The 15,410-nt window shown below is 53.7% G+C and overlaps 2 protein-coding genes across 4 annotated transcripts; one reads left to right on the top strand and one right to left on the bottom strand.

Moving 5' to 3' along the window:
- Positions 1-90: 90 nt before the first annotated feature.
- Positions 91-13,258, bottom strand: CENPT (centromere protein T). Of its 3 annotated transcripts, none has more exons than XM_055366192.2 (14): positions 13,090-13,258; positions 5,618-5,968; positions 4,388-4,478; positions 4,160-4,247; positions 3,944-4,040; positions 3,686-3,822; positions 3,508-3,544; positions 3,148-3,290; positions 2,322-2,480; positions 1,697-2,020; positions 1,355-1,448; positions 600-776; positions 407-511; positions 91-323 (listed from the first exon to the last, which is right to left on the bottom strand). In XM_055366192.2, the coding sequence occupies exons 2-14, from the start codon at positions 5,725-5,727 to the stop codon at positions 200-202; spliced, it is 1,686 nt and encodes a 561-aa protein (XP_055222167.1). In that variant the 5' UTR covers positions 5,728-5,968; positions 13,090-13,258; the 3' UTR covers positions 91-199. The 3 variants fall into 3 exon arrangements, with proteins under 3 accessions (XP_055222167.1, XP_055222166.1, XP_055222168.1); XM_055366191.2 differs by lacking the exon at positions 13,090-13,258 and adding an exon at positions 4,891-4,956 and having other exon boundaries at positions 96-323; positions 5,618-5,882; XM_055366193.2 differs by lacking the exon at positions 13,090-13,258 and adding an exon at positions 4,891-5,000 and having other exon boundaries at positions 96-323; positions 5,618-5,749.
- Positions 11,808-15,403, top strand: THAP11 (THAP domain containing 11). Its single transcript, XM_055366196.2, has one exon. The coding sequence runs from the start codon at positions 13,796-13,798 to the stop codon at positions 14,708-14,710; it is 915 nt and encodes a 304-aa protein (XP_055222171.1). The 5' UTR covers positions 11,808-13,795; the 3' UTR covers positions 14,711-15,403.
- The last annotated feature ends 7 nt before the right edge of the window (positions 15,404-15,410 follow it).

The raw sequence follows: 15,410 nt of genomic DNA on the forward strand, positions 1-15,410 counted from the left end.
ATTCTCCAGACTGTGCTGGGGAGTTGTGGGGGGGGAATCAGTCCCTGCCTGGCTGGCCCCAGGACATGCACCAAAATGCAGAATATTCTGTTTATGACACTTTATTGATGCTGGGGGGGGGGGTGGGGAGGAGACCTGGAGAAATATGTGGGGGCAAGAGGCCCCAGGTGGGGACAGGGAAAGTGTTGAAGCCTGGCCACTACTGGGCAGGGAAGACAGAGTTGCCACTGTATGCACAGGGGATGAGCAGCTGCCGGTACTCCAGGGGCAGGTGCCGCTCCACTAGCACGTGCAGTGAGACTTGGTCAGTGACCAGGCCCTGCCTGCAGTGGAGGAAGAGAAGGGACAGGCAGAATCAGCACCAGAACTCCCCCAGCCAGCACCCCCACACCTTCCGCCTTCTCACCGCCGCATCAGCAGCTCCAGGTCCTCTGGCTTCACAGTCTTGCGGCCAGCATGAGCAGCAAATACTTCCAGATCATCACAAAGATGCTGGAAATATTTATCTAGGCTGTCAAGAAGGTGGGGATAGAGCAGGCTGAACAGTCTGATCATGACCCGAGGAGTTCCTCTCCCTACCCTACATGCCCAGGACTCACCACTTCTCCACCATCTCAAGAGCCTTCCTCTCCATGGGCATCTTGGCATAGAAGCTAAAGAGTTTCACATAGTGGCTCAGTCCAGCCTTGTGGGGATCTTGCCGGGGCCTGGGGCCGGTGGTCCGGGGCCTAGGGGGATGCCTGACCAACAGAGGCTCTGCAGGCTCTGAAGATAAGCTGAGGGCAACAGTGGACAGAGGGGCTGAACTTGCCTCAAGGAGGCTCTTATTCAAGAGCAAGTTTTGCTGGCTCCTGCTGAGGCTGGGGACCACGTGGCCCTTGGCCAGCCAGGACCAGCAGCCCTGACCACCTGCTGAGGGGCAGTTGGGTCAGGGGGCCACATAGAGGCCAGTCTTTCCCTGGGGCTCTGTCCCTCCACAGTCGACTCGACATCCTGGTTCAGGCTTATTATCTATATTGGTACCTGCTTGGGTCCATGACTCCAGGCCTTAGAATGGACAGTCTCTCTCCTTACTCTACTGCTGCCTTTCCCAATTCTGCTAATCGTCTTCCAGGAAGCCTTTTCTGACTACAAACCAACCACATACTTTCCCCTCACCCAGCCTCCTCTAAGCCGTGGAGGCAGGCACCAGGATGGCAGGGGTGCTCTTGGTAAGCTCTCCCCAGCCCAGCTCAAGCTGCCCTGCTGGGTAATCATCTGCATACCCGTAGGAAGAGGGAGGACCCTATGTACACAGCATACCCAATGCTCCCTTCCCAAGAGGCCCATGAGGAATGGGGTTGTGGGATCTTACACTGCAGCACCAGGCGCTGGGGCTGGCTCAAGAAACTGATGATGTCGCCTGGCCTGGAGAGACTCAGGGGTGCTGGAGGCCGACTCTGGACTTGCTACAAAGAAGAAGGGTGGGGTCACAGGGATCCCAGGCCTGACCATCTCACCCAGGCCAGCACAGCCACAGTATTTCTGTCCTGTTTCTGGTGGGCCCCACCTAGCTCCAGCCAAGCAGGTGCCCCTCAGTGTCTCCCTGACCCCCTACCACCACCAATGCCCGGAAACACAACCCAGGCAAGGCCTTTCTGTGTGCTAGGGCCTGAACACAGCTGTCACCAGTCACTCCCTGCACTGGGCCTCTTACCTGCCCTGCCAGAGGCATCCTCATCCCCTGAAGATGCTCCTGGCCCGTCAGCCTCAGCAGTCCCCTTGGATCCCTCTGCTTCTGTCACCTCTGTGTGTCCCTCAGCCTCTTCTACCCTGCTGGGTCCTTGTGCTCCTGTTGCCTCCATTTCACTCACACTCACACCTTCTTCTTCCATCTTTTTCTCTACCTCTTCAACTCCATCGTGTAAGGGCTCTACTTCATCTTCTCCAGAGACACCACTGCTGGTGCTCAGGAAGCCCAGAGCAAAGGCATCGACCTCCTCTGCCTCTCCTGCAAGAAACTGGGCTGGTTTCCCAGGGCCTAAGTGAAGGGGAGAGAATACAGGCTGGAGACGCAGCAGGCCAAGGCTGCATAGCTCAGAGAAGGGTAAAGATGGGCTAGCAGACCCAGCCCTGCCCACTGAGGAAAGACAAAGCCAGAGGCAGCACCAGGACATGGATCTGAAGTCTCCTGGCCCAACATGGACTCTGCTCTTGGATGAAGGAGGCAGCCACAGCCAGGGTGCTCTAGGGGCACAGAGGGGCTTGAGAAAGGAAAACTACCATTGTCAACTCTCACCCAAGCTAAGTTTGGCTCCAGGCCACCAGTGCCACACACTCACTATTGTTCTGCAGCCCAGGCCCACTGCTCTGTGTCTTGTGACTGGCAGCCTGCTCAGCGTCTTCAGCCCCAGTGTGAGGCGTGCAGGGTAGGGAGTGATACACGTCGGGGGAGCCAACCATGGGCTGAGAGAACGGCTGGGTGTCCTCCAACACAATGTCTGTGGGCAGAGTAGTAACAGGTTCTGAGGCTGTCACCTGGAGATCAGGGGCCAGCTGGCTCTCAGCGTATTCCAGGCCCACCGGCTGCTACTCAGCGTTGCCAGGGCCTGGACAATGGGCTGCATGGGTCCGCCCTGAGTGGCTTTCAGAGAAAGAAGACAACCTAGCACGCGAGGCCTTATCGCCTACAGCCCTCCTTGCTTACCTTCCTGTTCCTCTGCCTGGCAGTCCCAGGCCCCTGTAGCTGCCCGCCCACCAGCTGCCCACTTAAAATACCTCTTCGCTGCTTGTTCTGCTCCGTCTTCCCAAACCCTCTTCTTACTCTGGTGAACTTGTTTTCTGCAATCAGGCTCCCAGGTCAGTTTGAATTGGCCAGCTGATCCTGAAACCTGGCCCCTCTCAACAAGTTTTGGCCACCACACCACACCCCTTTACAACCTCCAGCCCTATAGTCTAAGGATATGGGGCCCTGGGAGACACTGAGGGACCAAGGAAAGGGGCCCCCTGTAGAAAGCAAACAGAAATTCCTTGTAGACCCACTGACCAGAGTTGCTCGCTGTCCTTGACCCCACCGAGAGGGGCGCAACCCTGACTCAGCATCACCTCCTATCTGTCATAGCGGGGAGAGCTTTCCCCAAAGGCCAGCAGGGGAAAACCCAACCTTACTTGGAGGAGCCAGGGAAGTATCTCGCAGATCCCGCAAAAAGGCACCCACGTCTACAGCTCGGCGGGCTGGAGGTCTGCGGGCCAAGCCAGGCCTCTGCACTGACTGTGGCTGAAGAGGTGTGGCAAAGGTCAGGTTGAGGGATCTGGTGAGGTGGGGAGGCACAGAGGAAAGTCAGGTACCTGAGACCCAGTTTGCCCACAGATCCCTCCATCTGCCCTGGGGCTCTCATGTCTTAGAACAGATGCTGTGAGGCTAAAACTGGTAGGAAGTAGTATGGCCAGATTCCATCCCAGGCAGCACCTCCCTCCCCAAGTCTCTCCTCCACCCACTCCCAGAACAGGAAACACCCAGAACAGCACCTGGTGAGGGAAGAGGCATCAGCATTCCTTTGAGGCTCTGTCAGCAACCGGCAAGAGAATGTAAAAGAAGAAAACCATGGTAAGTGATCCAGGCCTGTGAGGGCCCTCTCTCAGGACTCCTCAGCCTCTCCAGAGGACAGGAGGGAGAGGGTAGCAAAAGTGGTGTCCAGGGCCTCACCTTGGGAGAGAGACAGCCCCTGGTCCACTCCCTGCTGAAACATTGACAGTCTCAGCCTCTGTTTCCTCCTGCCAGGGGCCAGCAGACCTGGAGCCAGGGTTGTGGGGGGCTCGAGCTCAGGAAGTTGCAGCTCCAGGCTACAAGAATGGAGCTTATCTCAGACAGGCCAGGAAGTCCAATTCTGGCTTCTGCAACCCCCAAGAAACTCCCCGACTAAGCTGCCCATAGCACAATCCAAGGTGGGGGAGTTCTGTGTACCTGCCGCAACTGCTCTCTCGTCTGGAGGGTTGGACCGCCTGCAGTGCTGGCACTGGCTTCACTACCGACTCAGGCATCAGGATGGAAGATTCTGGGGCTGCAGAAACACCAAGGAGAGGGTGGGGCTGACAGAACAGGCCACCCTGAATGAAAGATACCACAAGACTGGGGTTGGACTGGTACCTAACTCTGACCGGCAGGCCAGCGCTCACTTACCAGTTAGTAGGATGTTCTTCAGCAGCGTCCGAGGTGTCTGTTCCTCCAAGTGCCCACTGGCCTGAATATGGGCCGATCTGCCAATAGACTATCGGCAAAAGCACCAAGCAACCAGTCTGTCCATTTGCCTTGAGATTTCCTCAAGGTGGGCCCCAGAGCAGAGCTAGACCTCAACCCCCCTCCCCGAGGCAGCCAGGGCCCTTTGGGGTCAGTGGGCTGGGTACTTACCCTGGCTCCATGGGAACGCCCTCTGGCTATCGTCCTTGTTTGGCCACTCAACCTCCTGGAGGAAGCCGTTTCAAGCAGGGCTCTCCGGGCTCTGTGTAAAGACCAGCAATTATGCCAAGAATTACGGTGAGGAGGGATAGAGAATATAGAGACATGCCTTCATCGGGGGTCTTGGTCTGGAGCCTTTTTCCCTCAGGGCTAGGGACCCAGAAACCACTTGCCCCTACCATCGCCCCTGTTCCCAGCCCTATGTCACCAGCAGTGTGGACCGAAGAAGACCCCTGGGGTATGGGAATAGAGAGGGCATATGAGTGAACCAATCAGGAGGGGCTGGGAAAGGCTTCACAGAGGTGACTTCAGCGGAATCACAAAGGATAAGTAGGGGTTAGCCACACAGACAAGAGGGGCAATTGGAAAAGCATCCACCCCAGACATGAAAGTAACAATCCATGATGGATATTAAAGTATTTTAAAATCTTTTAAGAACTTGGTACCCCAGACACCTTAGTCTCTCCAGTCCAGTCCCTCTCAGATTCCAGAGCCACGTAAGTGTTCCCAGGGCGCAGCTGCTACCTCATGGGTGTAAAACCTATAATGAATGGCTTCTCATTCCCTATAAAGAAACTCCACTGTCCCAGTCTGGCAGATGTCAACGTATGCATCCTCTGCACCATGAGCTCACCACAGCCCTCACCCACTGCCACTCCCACTGAGTCAGGCCAAATTCCCTGCTCCTTAGCAAAGCATCTTCCAGTTGCTGCCTCCCAACTTCTGCCCAGGCTGTCCTCTAGCTCCTTTCCCATTTCCCAGCTGGGAGCTACAAGGACAGTAAGACAATGAGCAGGAACAGTGGGAACCCTCGGGACGCAGAAGTTCAGGGCAAATGCCTAGGCACACCCTGGCTGGTCTGGGGAAAGTTGCCTAGAGAACAGAGCAGAAGGTGATATTCTGAGCGCCTATCCTCCATCTCCAGTGGCCGAGCCCCCAAAGATTCGGGATCAGTCAGGCTCTGTGGTCCCGAGGGCTGGCTGCCTGGAGCCCTGGGGGCGGGGGCACAAACAGCTGGCCCGGGCCCGGCTAGAGCAATGGAACCAGTTCTCAGAGTCCCAGGCCCTGCTCCTCTCTGAGACTCAGTTTTCCTCTTCGGACAGAGTCGACGCTGGGTTCCACCCAGACCCCACTCCCCGGTCCCTCTAGTTGCTCAAGTACTCGGGGAGCCCCCTCACATACCCAGCCCGAGCACTCCGGGGTCGCCGCGGGGTGCGCGGGTCCGCTGTATCCAGCACGCGTCGCAGCAGCGTGCGCGGCGTGGAGTCGCTGTCAGGGTTGTGGTCAGCCATCGTCTCGGCCCCGGGCCCTCCTAACCGCCCAGCCAGCTGCAGGGTCCGCCTTCCCGCCGCCACAGTTAAGGTAACTCTCGCGATGCTCCCGCACAGCCCCACGGGAATTGTAGTTCTCGCACTATCGCAGCTCGTGGGGTGGACAGTGATGGTTGCAAACTCCGGATGCTTTGGAGGCAGCCTCGCTGCGGGTAAACCTCGGTTAATGTAATGCAAGCAGCCCAAGTCTTGGCTTCTTCATCTGTAAATTGAGGTTGATACCTACCTGATAAGGAGCTTGTAATGATTCAAGGAGTTGATGTTTAACTCAGAGTCTAACATACGATAAGCCAGGGCACTGGTAACTAGCAATTGCTATTATTAGAAGGCTCTCTCATTCCCATCTCTCTCTCCGAAGATGAGGAGAGACACTTGGGCCAGGAAAAAGATTTTTATCCTACATATGACCTGGTTAGATTTGCATTTGCAGGCTAGGCGGTGGTTCACGCCTGTAATTCCAATACTTTAGGATACCGAGGCGGGAGGATAGTTTGAGCTCAGTAGTTCGAGAGCAGCCTGGGCAACACAGTGAGACCCCCGCCCCCTGGTCTCTACAAAAAATAAAAATAAATTATTCAGGCATGGTGGTGCGCGCCTGTAGTCCCAGATAATGGGGAGGCTGAGGCAGGAGCATTGCTTGAGCCCAGGAGTTCAAGACTTAAGTGAGTCATGATCACACTCCAGCCTGGGCGACAGAGAGAGACCCTGTCTCAAAAAATAATAAAAGCATTTTTAAAAGATCTGCATTTGCAAATCTGTCTATAGGGCCTATCTCTATCAGAAGAGACCAGGAAGCAGGCTCCATGGCTAATAGGCTGTTTGTGATCCAGCACTGATGTTATGATCTCCAAACACGAGCAATTTTGAGATGAATTCCAGCTCTCAAAAGTTCTATTAATGTTTTCCCCATTACCACCATATCTAGCAAAATAAATAAATAAAAATTGGGTTTTTTTTTTGAGACAGAGTTTTGCTCTTGTTGCCCAGGCTGGAGTGCAATGGCACAATCTCGGCTCACCGCAACCTCCACCTCCTAGGTTCAAGCGATTCTCCTGCCTCAGCCTCCTGAGCAGCTGGGATTACAGGCTGGCACCACCATGCCCAGCTAATTTTTGTATTTTTAGTAGAGACGGGGTTTCACCATTTTGGTCATGCTGGTCTCGAACTCCTCATGATCCGCCTGCCTCAGCCTCCCAAAGTGCTGGGATTACAGGCGTGAGCCATGGCGCCTGGTCTGCAGTTTTGTTTTTTTGTTTTTTGTTTTTTGAGATGGAGTCTCATTTTGTTGCCCAGGATGGAGTGCAGTGGCACAATCTCAGCTCACTGCAACCTCTGCCTCCGGGTTTCAAGCAATTCTCCCTGACTCAGCCTCCCAAGTAGCTAGGATTACAGGTGCCCACCACCACACCTGGCTAATTTTTTGTAATTTTAGTAGAGACGGGGTTTCACCATGTTGGCCAAGATGGTCTTGACCTCCTGACCTCATGATCCGCCCACCTCGGCCTCCCAAAGTGCTGGGATTACAGGCGTGAGCCACTACACCCGGCCCCAGCCTGCAGTTTTAAATTATTTATTCATTTACTAGTAAAACCTTGAACTACTGAATAATATGGAAAAAACAAACATCTTTTTTTTTTTTTGAGATGGAGTCTTGCTTTGTTGCCCAGGCTGGAGTGTAGTGGTGCGATCTCAGCTCACTGCAACCTCTGCCTCCTGGGTTCAAGCAATTCTCCCTGCCTCAGCCTCCCAAGTAGCTAGGATTACAGGTGCCCACCGCCAAGCCCGGCTAATTTTTTGTATTTTTTTTTCTTTTTTTGAGACAGAGTTTTGCTCTTGTTGCCCAGGCTGGAGTGCAATGGCGTGATCTCAGCTCACCGCAACCTCCGCCTTCTGGGTTCAAGTGATACTCCTGCCTGAGCCTCTCGAGTAGCTGGGATTACAGGCATGTGCCACCACGCATGGCTGATTTTGTATTTTTAGTAAAGATGGGGTTTCTCCATGTTGGTCAGGCTGGTCTTGAACTCCCGACCTCAGGTGATCCACCTGCCTCAGCCTCCCAAAGGTTCACGCCATTCTCCTGCCTCAGCCTCCCGAATAGCTGGGAGTACAGGCGCCCACTACCACGCCCGGCTAACTTTTTGTATTTTTAGTAGAGACGGGGTTTCACCGTGTTAGCCAGGATGGTCTTGATCTCCTGACCTTGTGATCTGCCCACCTCAGCCTCCCAAAGTGCTGGGATTACAGGCGTGAGCCACTACGAAATTTTTTGTATTTTTAGTAGAGACGAGGTTTCGCTACGTTGGCCAGGCTGGTCTCCAACTCCTAACCTCAGGTGATCCTCCGCCTCGGCCTCCCAAAGTGCTGGGATTACAGGCATGAGCCACTGTGCCTGGCCTTTTTTTTTTTCTTTTTCTTTGAGACAGGGTCTCGCTCTGTCACCCGCGCTGGAGTGCAATGGTGGGATCACAGGTCACTGAAGATCTCAACCTTCTGGACTCAAGCCATCCTCCCACTTCAGCCTTCTGAGTAGTTGGGATTACCGGAGTGAGTCACCATGCCCAGCTAATTATTGTATTTTATGTACAGGCGGGGTTTCGCCATGTTGCCCAGGCTGGTCAAACATGTTTCAAAAAAGATTAAAACATGAACTTTGGCTGCGCGCAGTGGCTCACACCTGTAATCCCAGCACTTTGGGAGGCCGAGGCAGGTGGATCACAAGGTCAGGAGTTCAAGACCAGCCTGGCCAAGATGGTGAAACCCCATCTTTACTAAAACCACAAAAATTAGCCAGGCATGGTGGTTCATGCCTGTAGTCCCAGCTACTCGGGAGGCTGAGGCAGGAGAATCGCTTGAACTTGGAGGGTGAAGGTTGCAGTCAGCCAAGATCGCACTCCAGCCTGGGCGACAGAGTGAGACTCTGTCTCAAAAACAAACAAACAAACAAACCATGAGCTTCATTCTTTGTACAGTAGTATTCTGTTTGTTCACATAATTAAACATTATAATTACTTGTTTAAAAAAAATACTGGGATGAAGTGAGGCAGGGAGGAGCGAAAGAGAATGACAGGGCTAGACTAATATGGGGTCTTGCAGGCTCTGGGAAAGAATCTGGACATTATTCTAAATGGAATAGGAAGCCAGTGGAGGAATTTAAGCAGAGGTATGACATATCAGATTTTTTTGGCAGTCATGTGAAGAACAGATTGCAGGAGAGGCAAGATTGAAGGCAGGGAGACATGTGATGAGGTTCTTGCCTTTCTCCAGGGGTGATTAAGACAGAGACTGAGCTGGATAGTGGAGGTGGGGAGAAAGCCATGCATTCCAGATATGCTTTAAGGCAGAAGATTAAGTGTAGATGACAGGTGATTTTATGTACTGGAAATTAGAGTTTCATTGGGCATAAATTTCAATATTCTGTGCATAAAGAAATTACATCAATTTGGCCTCTCAACATTTTTTGAGCAAGGTGAGTCCTGAGACAGGTAGAGTTTGAACCATAACAGTTACAATGATCTTTTGCTGAATTTTATCTCTATTGCACACGTATTTAAACATGGCCAGGCACGGTGGTTCATGCCTGTAATCCCAGCACTTTGGGAGGCCGAGGCAGGCTGATCACCTGAGGTCAGGAGTTCGAGACCAGCCTGGACAACGTGGTGAAACCCCATCTTTACTAAAACCACAAAAATTAGCCAGGCATGGTGGTTCATGACTGTAGTCCCAGCTACTCGGGAGGCTGAGGCAGGAGAATGGCTTGAACCCGGGAGATGGAGGTTGCTGTGAGCCGAGATCGTGCCATTGCATTCCAGCCTGGGTGACAGAGCGAGACGCCGTCTCAAAAAAAAAAAAAAAGAAAAAAAAATGGCCAGGCGCGGTGGCTCACACCTGTAATTCCAGCACTTTGGGAGGCTGAGGTGGGTGGATCATGAGGTCAGGAGGTCAAGGCCAGTCTGGCCAACATAGTGAAACCCTGTCTCTATGAAAAATACAAAAAATTAGTCGGGTGTAGTGGTGTGGGCCTGTAATTCCACCTACTCAGGAGGCTGAGGCAGGAAAATCGTGTGAACTCGGGAGGCGGAGATTACAGTGAAGCGAGATTGTGCCACTGCACTCCAGCCCTGGCCACAGTGTGAGTGCGAGACTCTGTCTCAAAAAAAAAAAAAAAAAATTTAAGCATGTAATATAGGCCGGGTGCAGTGGCTCACACTTGTAATCCCAGCACTTTAGGAGGCCAAGGTGGCCGGATCACCTGAGGTCAGAAGTTCCAGACTAGCCTGCCCAACATGTTGAAACTCCATCTCTTCTAAAAATACAAAAATTAGGTCGGGTGCGGTGGCTCACGCCTGTAATCCCAGCACTTTGGGAGGCTGAGATGGGTGGATCGCATGAGGTCAGGAGTTTGAGACCAACCTGGCCAACATGAGGAAACCCCTGCTCTACAAAAATACAAAAATTAGCCGGGTATGGTGGTGGGCACCTATAATACCAGCTCTTGGGAGACTGAGGCAGGAGAATTGCTTGAACCCTGCAGTGGAGGTTGCAGTGAGCCTAGATCGTGCCACTTCACTCCAGCCTGACCAAGAACAAAACTCCACCTCAAAAAAAAAAAACAAAAAACAAAAATTAGCTGGGTGTGGTCATGCACACCTGTAATCCCAGCTACCTGGGAGGCTAAGGCAGAAGAATTGCTTGAACCCAGGAGGCGGATGTTGCAGTGAGCCAAGATTGCACCACTACACGCCAGCCTGGGCAATAGAGTGAGACATCGTCTAAGAAAAATAAAAATAAATAAATAAATAAATAGGCTGGGCGAGGTAGCTCACACCTATAATCCCAGCACTTTGGGAAGCCGAGGTGGGTGGATCACCTGAGGTCAGGAGTGCAAGACCAGCCAGCCCAACGTGGCGAAACCCTGTCTCTGCTAAAAATACACAAAATTAGCTGGGTGTGGTGCCCGGCGCCTGTAATCCCAGCTACTTGGGAGGCTGAGGCAGGAGAATCTCTTGAACCTGGGAGGTGGAGGTTGCAGTAAGCCGAGATCGCACCACTGCACTCCAGCCTCAACAACGAGAACGAAACTCCATCTCAAATAAATACATAAGTAAAAATGTAATATGTGTGTTCATGTTTATACCGTTGTATAAATGATTCACCCAAATGAATGCATATCTTTTACCAGGGTCTACACCGGCCCCATTTTGTTTTTATGTCAAATACTACAATTAGAAATAATGTACATTAGAGGCCGGGCACGGTGGCTCACGCCTGTAATCCCAGCACTTTGGGAGGCCGAGGCGGGCGGATCACGAGGTCAGGAGATCGAGACCATCCTGGCTAACACGGTGAAACCCCGTCTTTACTAAAAATACAAAAAAAATTAGCCGGGCGCAGTGGCGGGCGCTTGTAGTCCCAGCTACTTGGGAGGCTGAGGCAGGAGAATGGCGTGAACCCAGGAGGCGGAGCTTGCAGTGAGCCGAGATCGCGCCACTGCCCTCCAGCCTGGGCAACAGAGGGAGACTCCGTCTCAAAATAAAAAAAAAAAAAAAAAAAAGGCCGGGCGCGGTGGCTCACGCCTGTAATCCCAGCACTTTGGGAGGCCGAGGCGGGCGGATCACGAGGTCAGGAGATCGAGACCATCCTGGCTAACACAGTGAAACCCCGTCTCTACTAAAAAATACAAAAAATTAGCTGGGCGTGGTGGCGGGCGCCTGTAGTCCCAGCTACGCGGGAGGCTGAGGCAGGAGAATGGCGTGAACCCGGGAGGCGGAGCTTGCAGTGAGCCGAGATCGCGCCACTGCACTCCAGCCTGGGCGACAGAGCGAGACTCCGTCTCAAAAAAAAAAAAAAAAAAAAAAAAAAGAAATAATGTATATTAGGTTTCCATTTCATGCCTGTGATCTGCTATCAGGAGAGAAAAAAGGACAAGAAAAATTGGGAGGAGACCACGATCATGTCTTTTGTGGGAATATGCATGGGGCTGGGGGCCATTATCCTTAGCAAACTAATGCAGGAACAGAAAACCAAATACCACATATTCTCACAAGTGTGAGTTAAATGATGAGAACTCATGAACACAAAGAAGGCAACAACAGACACTGGGGTCTACTTGCGGGGGGTGGGAGGAGGGAGAGGAACAGAAAAGATAACTATTGGGTACTGGGCTTAATACCTGGGTGATGAAATAATCTGTACAACAAATCGCGGTGACACGAGTTCACCTATGTAGTAAACCTTCACACGTACCCCCGAACCTAAAGTAAAAGTTTAAAAAAAATTGGGAGAAGGAAGAACTCGGCAAAGGAGGGCTAGTTTGCAGGTAATTCACCTGGAGAACTGCCTGGCCCCTCCCTGGCTTTCCACAACATTTTGTGTTCTTTAAAACATTTTCCCCCAGCCAGGCGCCGTGATCCTAGCTCACGCCTGTAATCCTAGCACTTTGGGAGGCCGAGGCGAACAGATTGCCTGAGCTCAGGAGTTCGAGACCAGCCTGAGAAACATGGCGAAACCCCGTCTCTACTAAATACTATATATATATATATTGGCCGGGCATGGTGGCATGCGCCTGTATTCCCAGCTACTCCGGAGGCTGAGGCAGGAGAATTGCTTGAACCCAGGAGGCGGAGGTTGCAGTGAGCCGAGATCTCACCATTGCACTCCAGTCTGGCGACAGAGTGAGACTCCAAGAAAAAAAAAAAAAAAAGATTCCCTCAAATAAGTTGAGGTAGGGGGGAGGTGTATTGTTACAATGCAAATCCTTTCCCATAAAATCCTTTAATAGCTCTCAGTGGCCTGCAGAATAAAACCCCAAATCCTTAACATGTCCCAGTTTGGTATTTTCCCACGCTTGGCCCTACCCGGGCCACCCCCTTCCAGGCTCTTTAATGGCGGAGCCTAGCTCTTTTCTGCCATGTGGCCTTACAGACTGGTTCCCGGGACAAGAATTGGCTACTTCTCCCTACCCAAGCTTTCGTTGGTTTTTTTATTCCTGGCCCCCACCACCTCCCCCCCATTTCTCTGCTCTCCTGTTAATTCCTTTGGAGCGATTACTATCTGTGAGTAGACATCCATTCGCGTGTATTCAGATCTATTATCCAAAAGACAGACGCTTATCCATCTAGGTAGTCAGGCTCCAAGAGAGGAGCCCAGTCGGTCTGACTCCCGCAAACTCCCTGCACTGTGTCAGCCACATAGTAGGCGTCTACTGGAGACTTTGTTTAGATCAGTTAGTCAACGCAGGCAGCAGCTGAATCGGGAGAGAGTCCCCAACGCAAAGAAAGGGACTCCTGAGACCCTTCGGGGCGCCGAGGCCCAGGTTTCGTCTACCTCTGCTGCAGCAATGCCGTCGACTCAAAGGCGCTCGGGGCTGGGGGACTGGTTCTGGCAAAAAGCACAACCTCGCCCGAATCCTGGTCCGCAGTAACTCGATCTTTCCCTTAGGCGGCGCTTCGGATGGAAGGCGCCTAGTTCAGCGCGAGGCATCACGGGATTTGTAGTCTCCGTGGGCATATACCCACCGCGCTTGCGCACCGGTGAGGCGCGCACCGCCCCGCTCCACGCCCCTATCAGGATTCGGGTTCTCGTGAGGAGCAGTCCAGGCGACAGCGTTCCAACCTAATACGCCTCTCTCGCCCGCCGGGGACAAGACGGGCTGGGGAAAGAATCTGCTCTTCGGAGGCTATCGCAGTGCCTAGGAAGGCGGCAGGATTCCGCACACACCCGCCCCGGAAGTGAGCGGCTTCTGGCGCGGGGCATTGTGGGGGGCGTAGTCTCTTTCTCAGGCGGTCCTTCGCGGCGTCCCCGGGGCCCACTCCCGAGCGCAGGCGGGCAGCCAGGCGGGCGGCGCGGGCCGGCAGGAAGCGTATTCTGGGCACGGGGCGCCGGGCGGGCCGGCTGCGCCGAGCGGCAGTGGTGGGATACCACCCAAGGCCTCGCGCGGCGCCGCCCGTCGAGGGGCGGGCGGCGGCGGAGCCACTGGGCCGTCGAAGGGCGCAGGAGGCCGGTGGGCCGGGCCGGGCCGCGCGGCGCAGCCATGCCTGGCTTTACGTGCTGCGTGCCAGGCTGCTACAACAACTCGCACCGGGACAAGGCGCTGCACTTCTACACGTTTCCAAAGGACGCTGAGTTGCGGCGCCTCTGGCTCAAGAACGTGTCGCGTGCCGGCGTCAGTGGGTGCTTCTCCACCTTCCAGCCCACCACAGGCCACCGTCTCTGCAGCGTTCACTTCCAGGGCGGCCGCAAGACCTACACGGTACGCGTCCCCACCATCTTCCCGCTGCGCGGCGTCAATGAGCGCAAAGTAGCGCGCAGACCCGCTGGGGCCGCGGCCGCCCGCCGCAGGCAGCAGCAGCAACAACAGCAACAGCAGCAGCAACAGCAGCAGCAGCAGCAGCAGCAGTCCTCACCCTCTGCCTCCACTGCCCAGACTGCCCAGCTGCAGCCGAACCTGGTGTCTGCTTCCGCGGCCGTGCTTCTCACCCTTCAGGCCGCTGTAGACAGCAGTCAGGCTCCGGGATCCGTGCCGCCGGCGCCCATCACTCCCACTGGAGAAGACGTGAAGCCCATCGATCTTACAGTGCAAGTGGAGTTTGCAGCCGCAGAGGGCGCAGCCGCTGCGGCCGCCGCGTCGGAGTTACAGGCTGCTACCGCAGGGCTGGAGGCTGCCGAGTGCCCTATGGGCCCCCAGTTGGTGGTGGTAGGGGAAGAGGGCTTCCCTGATACTGGCTCCGACCATTCGTACTCCTTGTCGTCAGGCACCACGGAGGAGGAGCTCCTGCGCAAGCTGAATGAGCAGCGGGACATCCTGGCGCTGATGGAAGTGAAGATGAAAGAGATGAAAGGCAGCATTCGCCACCTGCGTCTCACAGAGGCCAAGCTGCGCGAAGAACTGCGTGAGAAGGATCGGCTGCTTGCCATGGCTGTCATCCGCAAGAAGCACGGAATGTGAACTGGTGCCCCGGCAGCCCGCTGGACTCCCAGACCCCATCCAGCCAGGGGACCGCAGGCCATTGTTGAACTCCTCTATACTCCTGGGGCACTGGTTGACAGTACTGAGGCTTAAGGCAGCTGGACTCTCTTGCTGGTGACCTGGCATCCTCAATTGTTTCCTCCTGAAGTGGAAGCTGGGGCCTTAGACTCTGCCCTGGTGACACCAGCAATTATGACTTTGTCTACCCTTCCTCCCCAGTTATTGTTGCAGATTCTGGTTAAGCAGAGGCTTCAGAACCACTGAACTTGAAACTTACCCTCTAGGGATGCAGGTGGGATGTCCAGGGACTATGGGTTTGCGAAAACAATACCTGAAGGTTGGTCAGCAGTCAGACAACTCTAATGTGTGTAGTGATAAGAGATTCAAGTAACATCAGTTCTCCTCCTTTTCATGCTTTTCCTTCCCAGGTGCAGCCTGTGATTCTGATGGGGACTGGTAAATCTGTGCCTCTGCCTCCTAGGACTTATTTTCCCAGGAGGCCATTTACAAGGGGATCTGGATGACCTGCTGATGGAGATCCAGCTTGCCAGGGACTTAGGTTTATCCTGTTTTGTTTGCTACTGGTTACAAATTCTATTTTCTGTACAATTAGACTAAAGTTTTCACTGTGTTTGTTTGGCAAAACAAATTAAACAAAAAGTAAGGTTTTTATTTGGGT

This window comes from Gorilla gorilla, chromosome 18 (assembly GCF_029281585.2).
Source record: "Gorilla gorilla gorilla isolate KB3781 chromosome 18, NHGRI_mGorGor1-v2.1_pri, whole genome shotgun sequence".
Classification (NCBI taxonomy): domain Eukaryota; kingdom Metazoa; phylum Chordata; class Mammalia; order Primates; family Hominidae; genus Gorilla; species Gorilla gorilla.

What these genes read in the sequence shown, in the direction of transcription:
- CENPT (XM_055366191.2), bottom strand. Translation starts at nt 5,727, where the DNA reads ATGGCTGACCACAACCCTGACAGCGACTCCACGCCGCGCACGCTGCTG. An exon ending in CCCCGGAGTGCTCGGGCTGG is followed by an intron (nt 4,957 to 5,617) that starts GTATGTGAGGGG and finishes CCCATGAGGTAG; the next exon opens with CAGCTGCGCCCTGGGAACAC. An exon ending in CGAGAGAGCAGTTGCGGCAG is followed by an intron (nt 3,823 to 3,943) that starts GTACACAGAACT and finishes CCATTCTTGTAG; the next exon opens with CCTGGAGCTGCAACTTCCTG.
- THAP11 (XM_055366196.2), top strand. Translation starts at nt 13,796, where the DNA reads ATGCCTGGCTTTACGTGCTGCGTGCCAGGCTGCTACAACAACTCGCAC.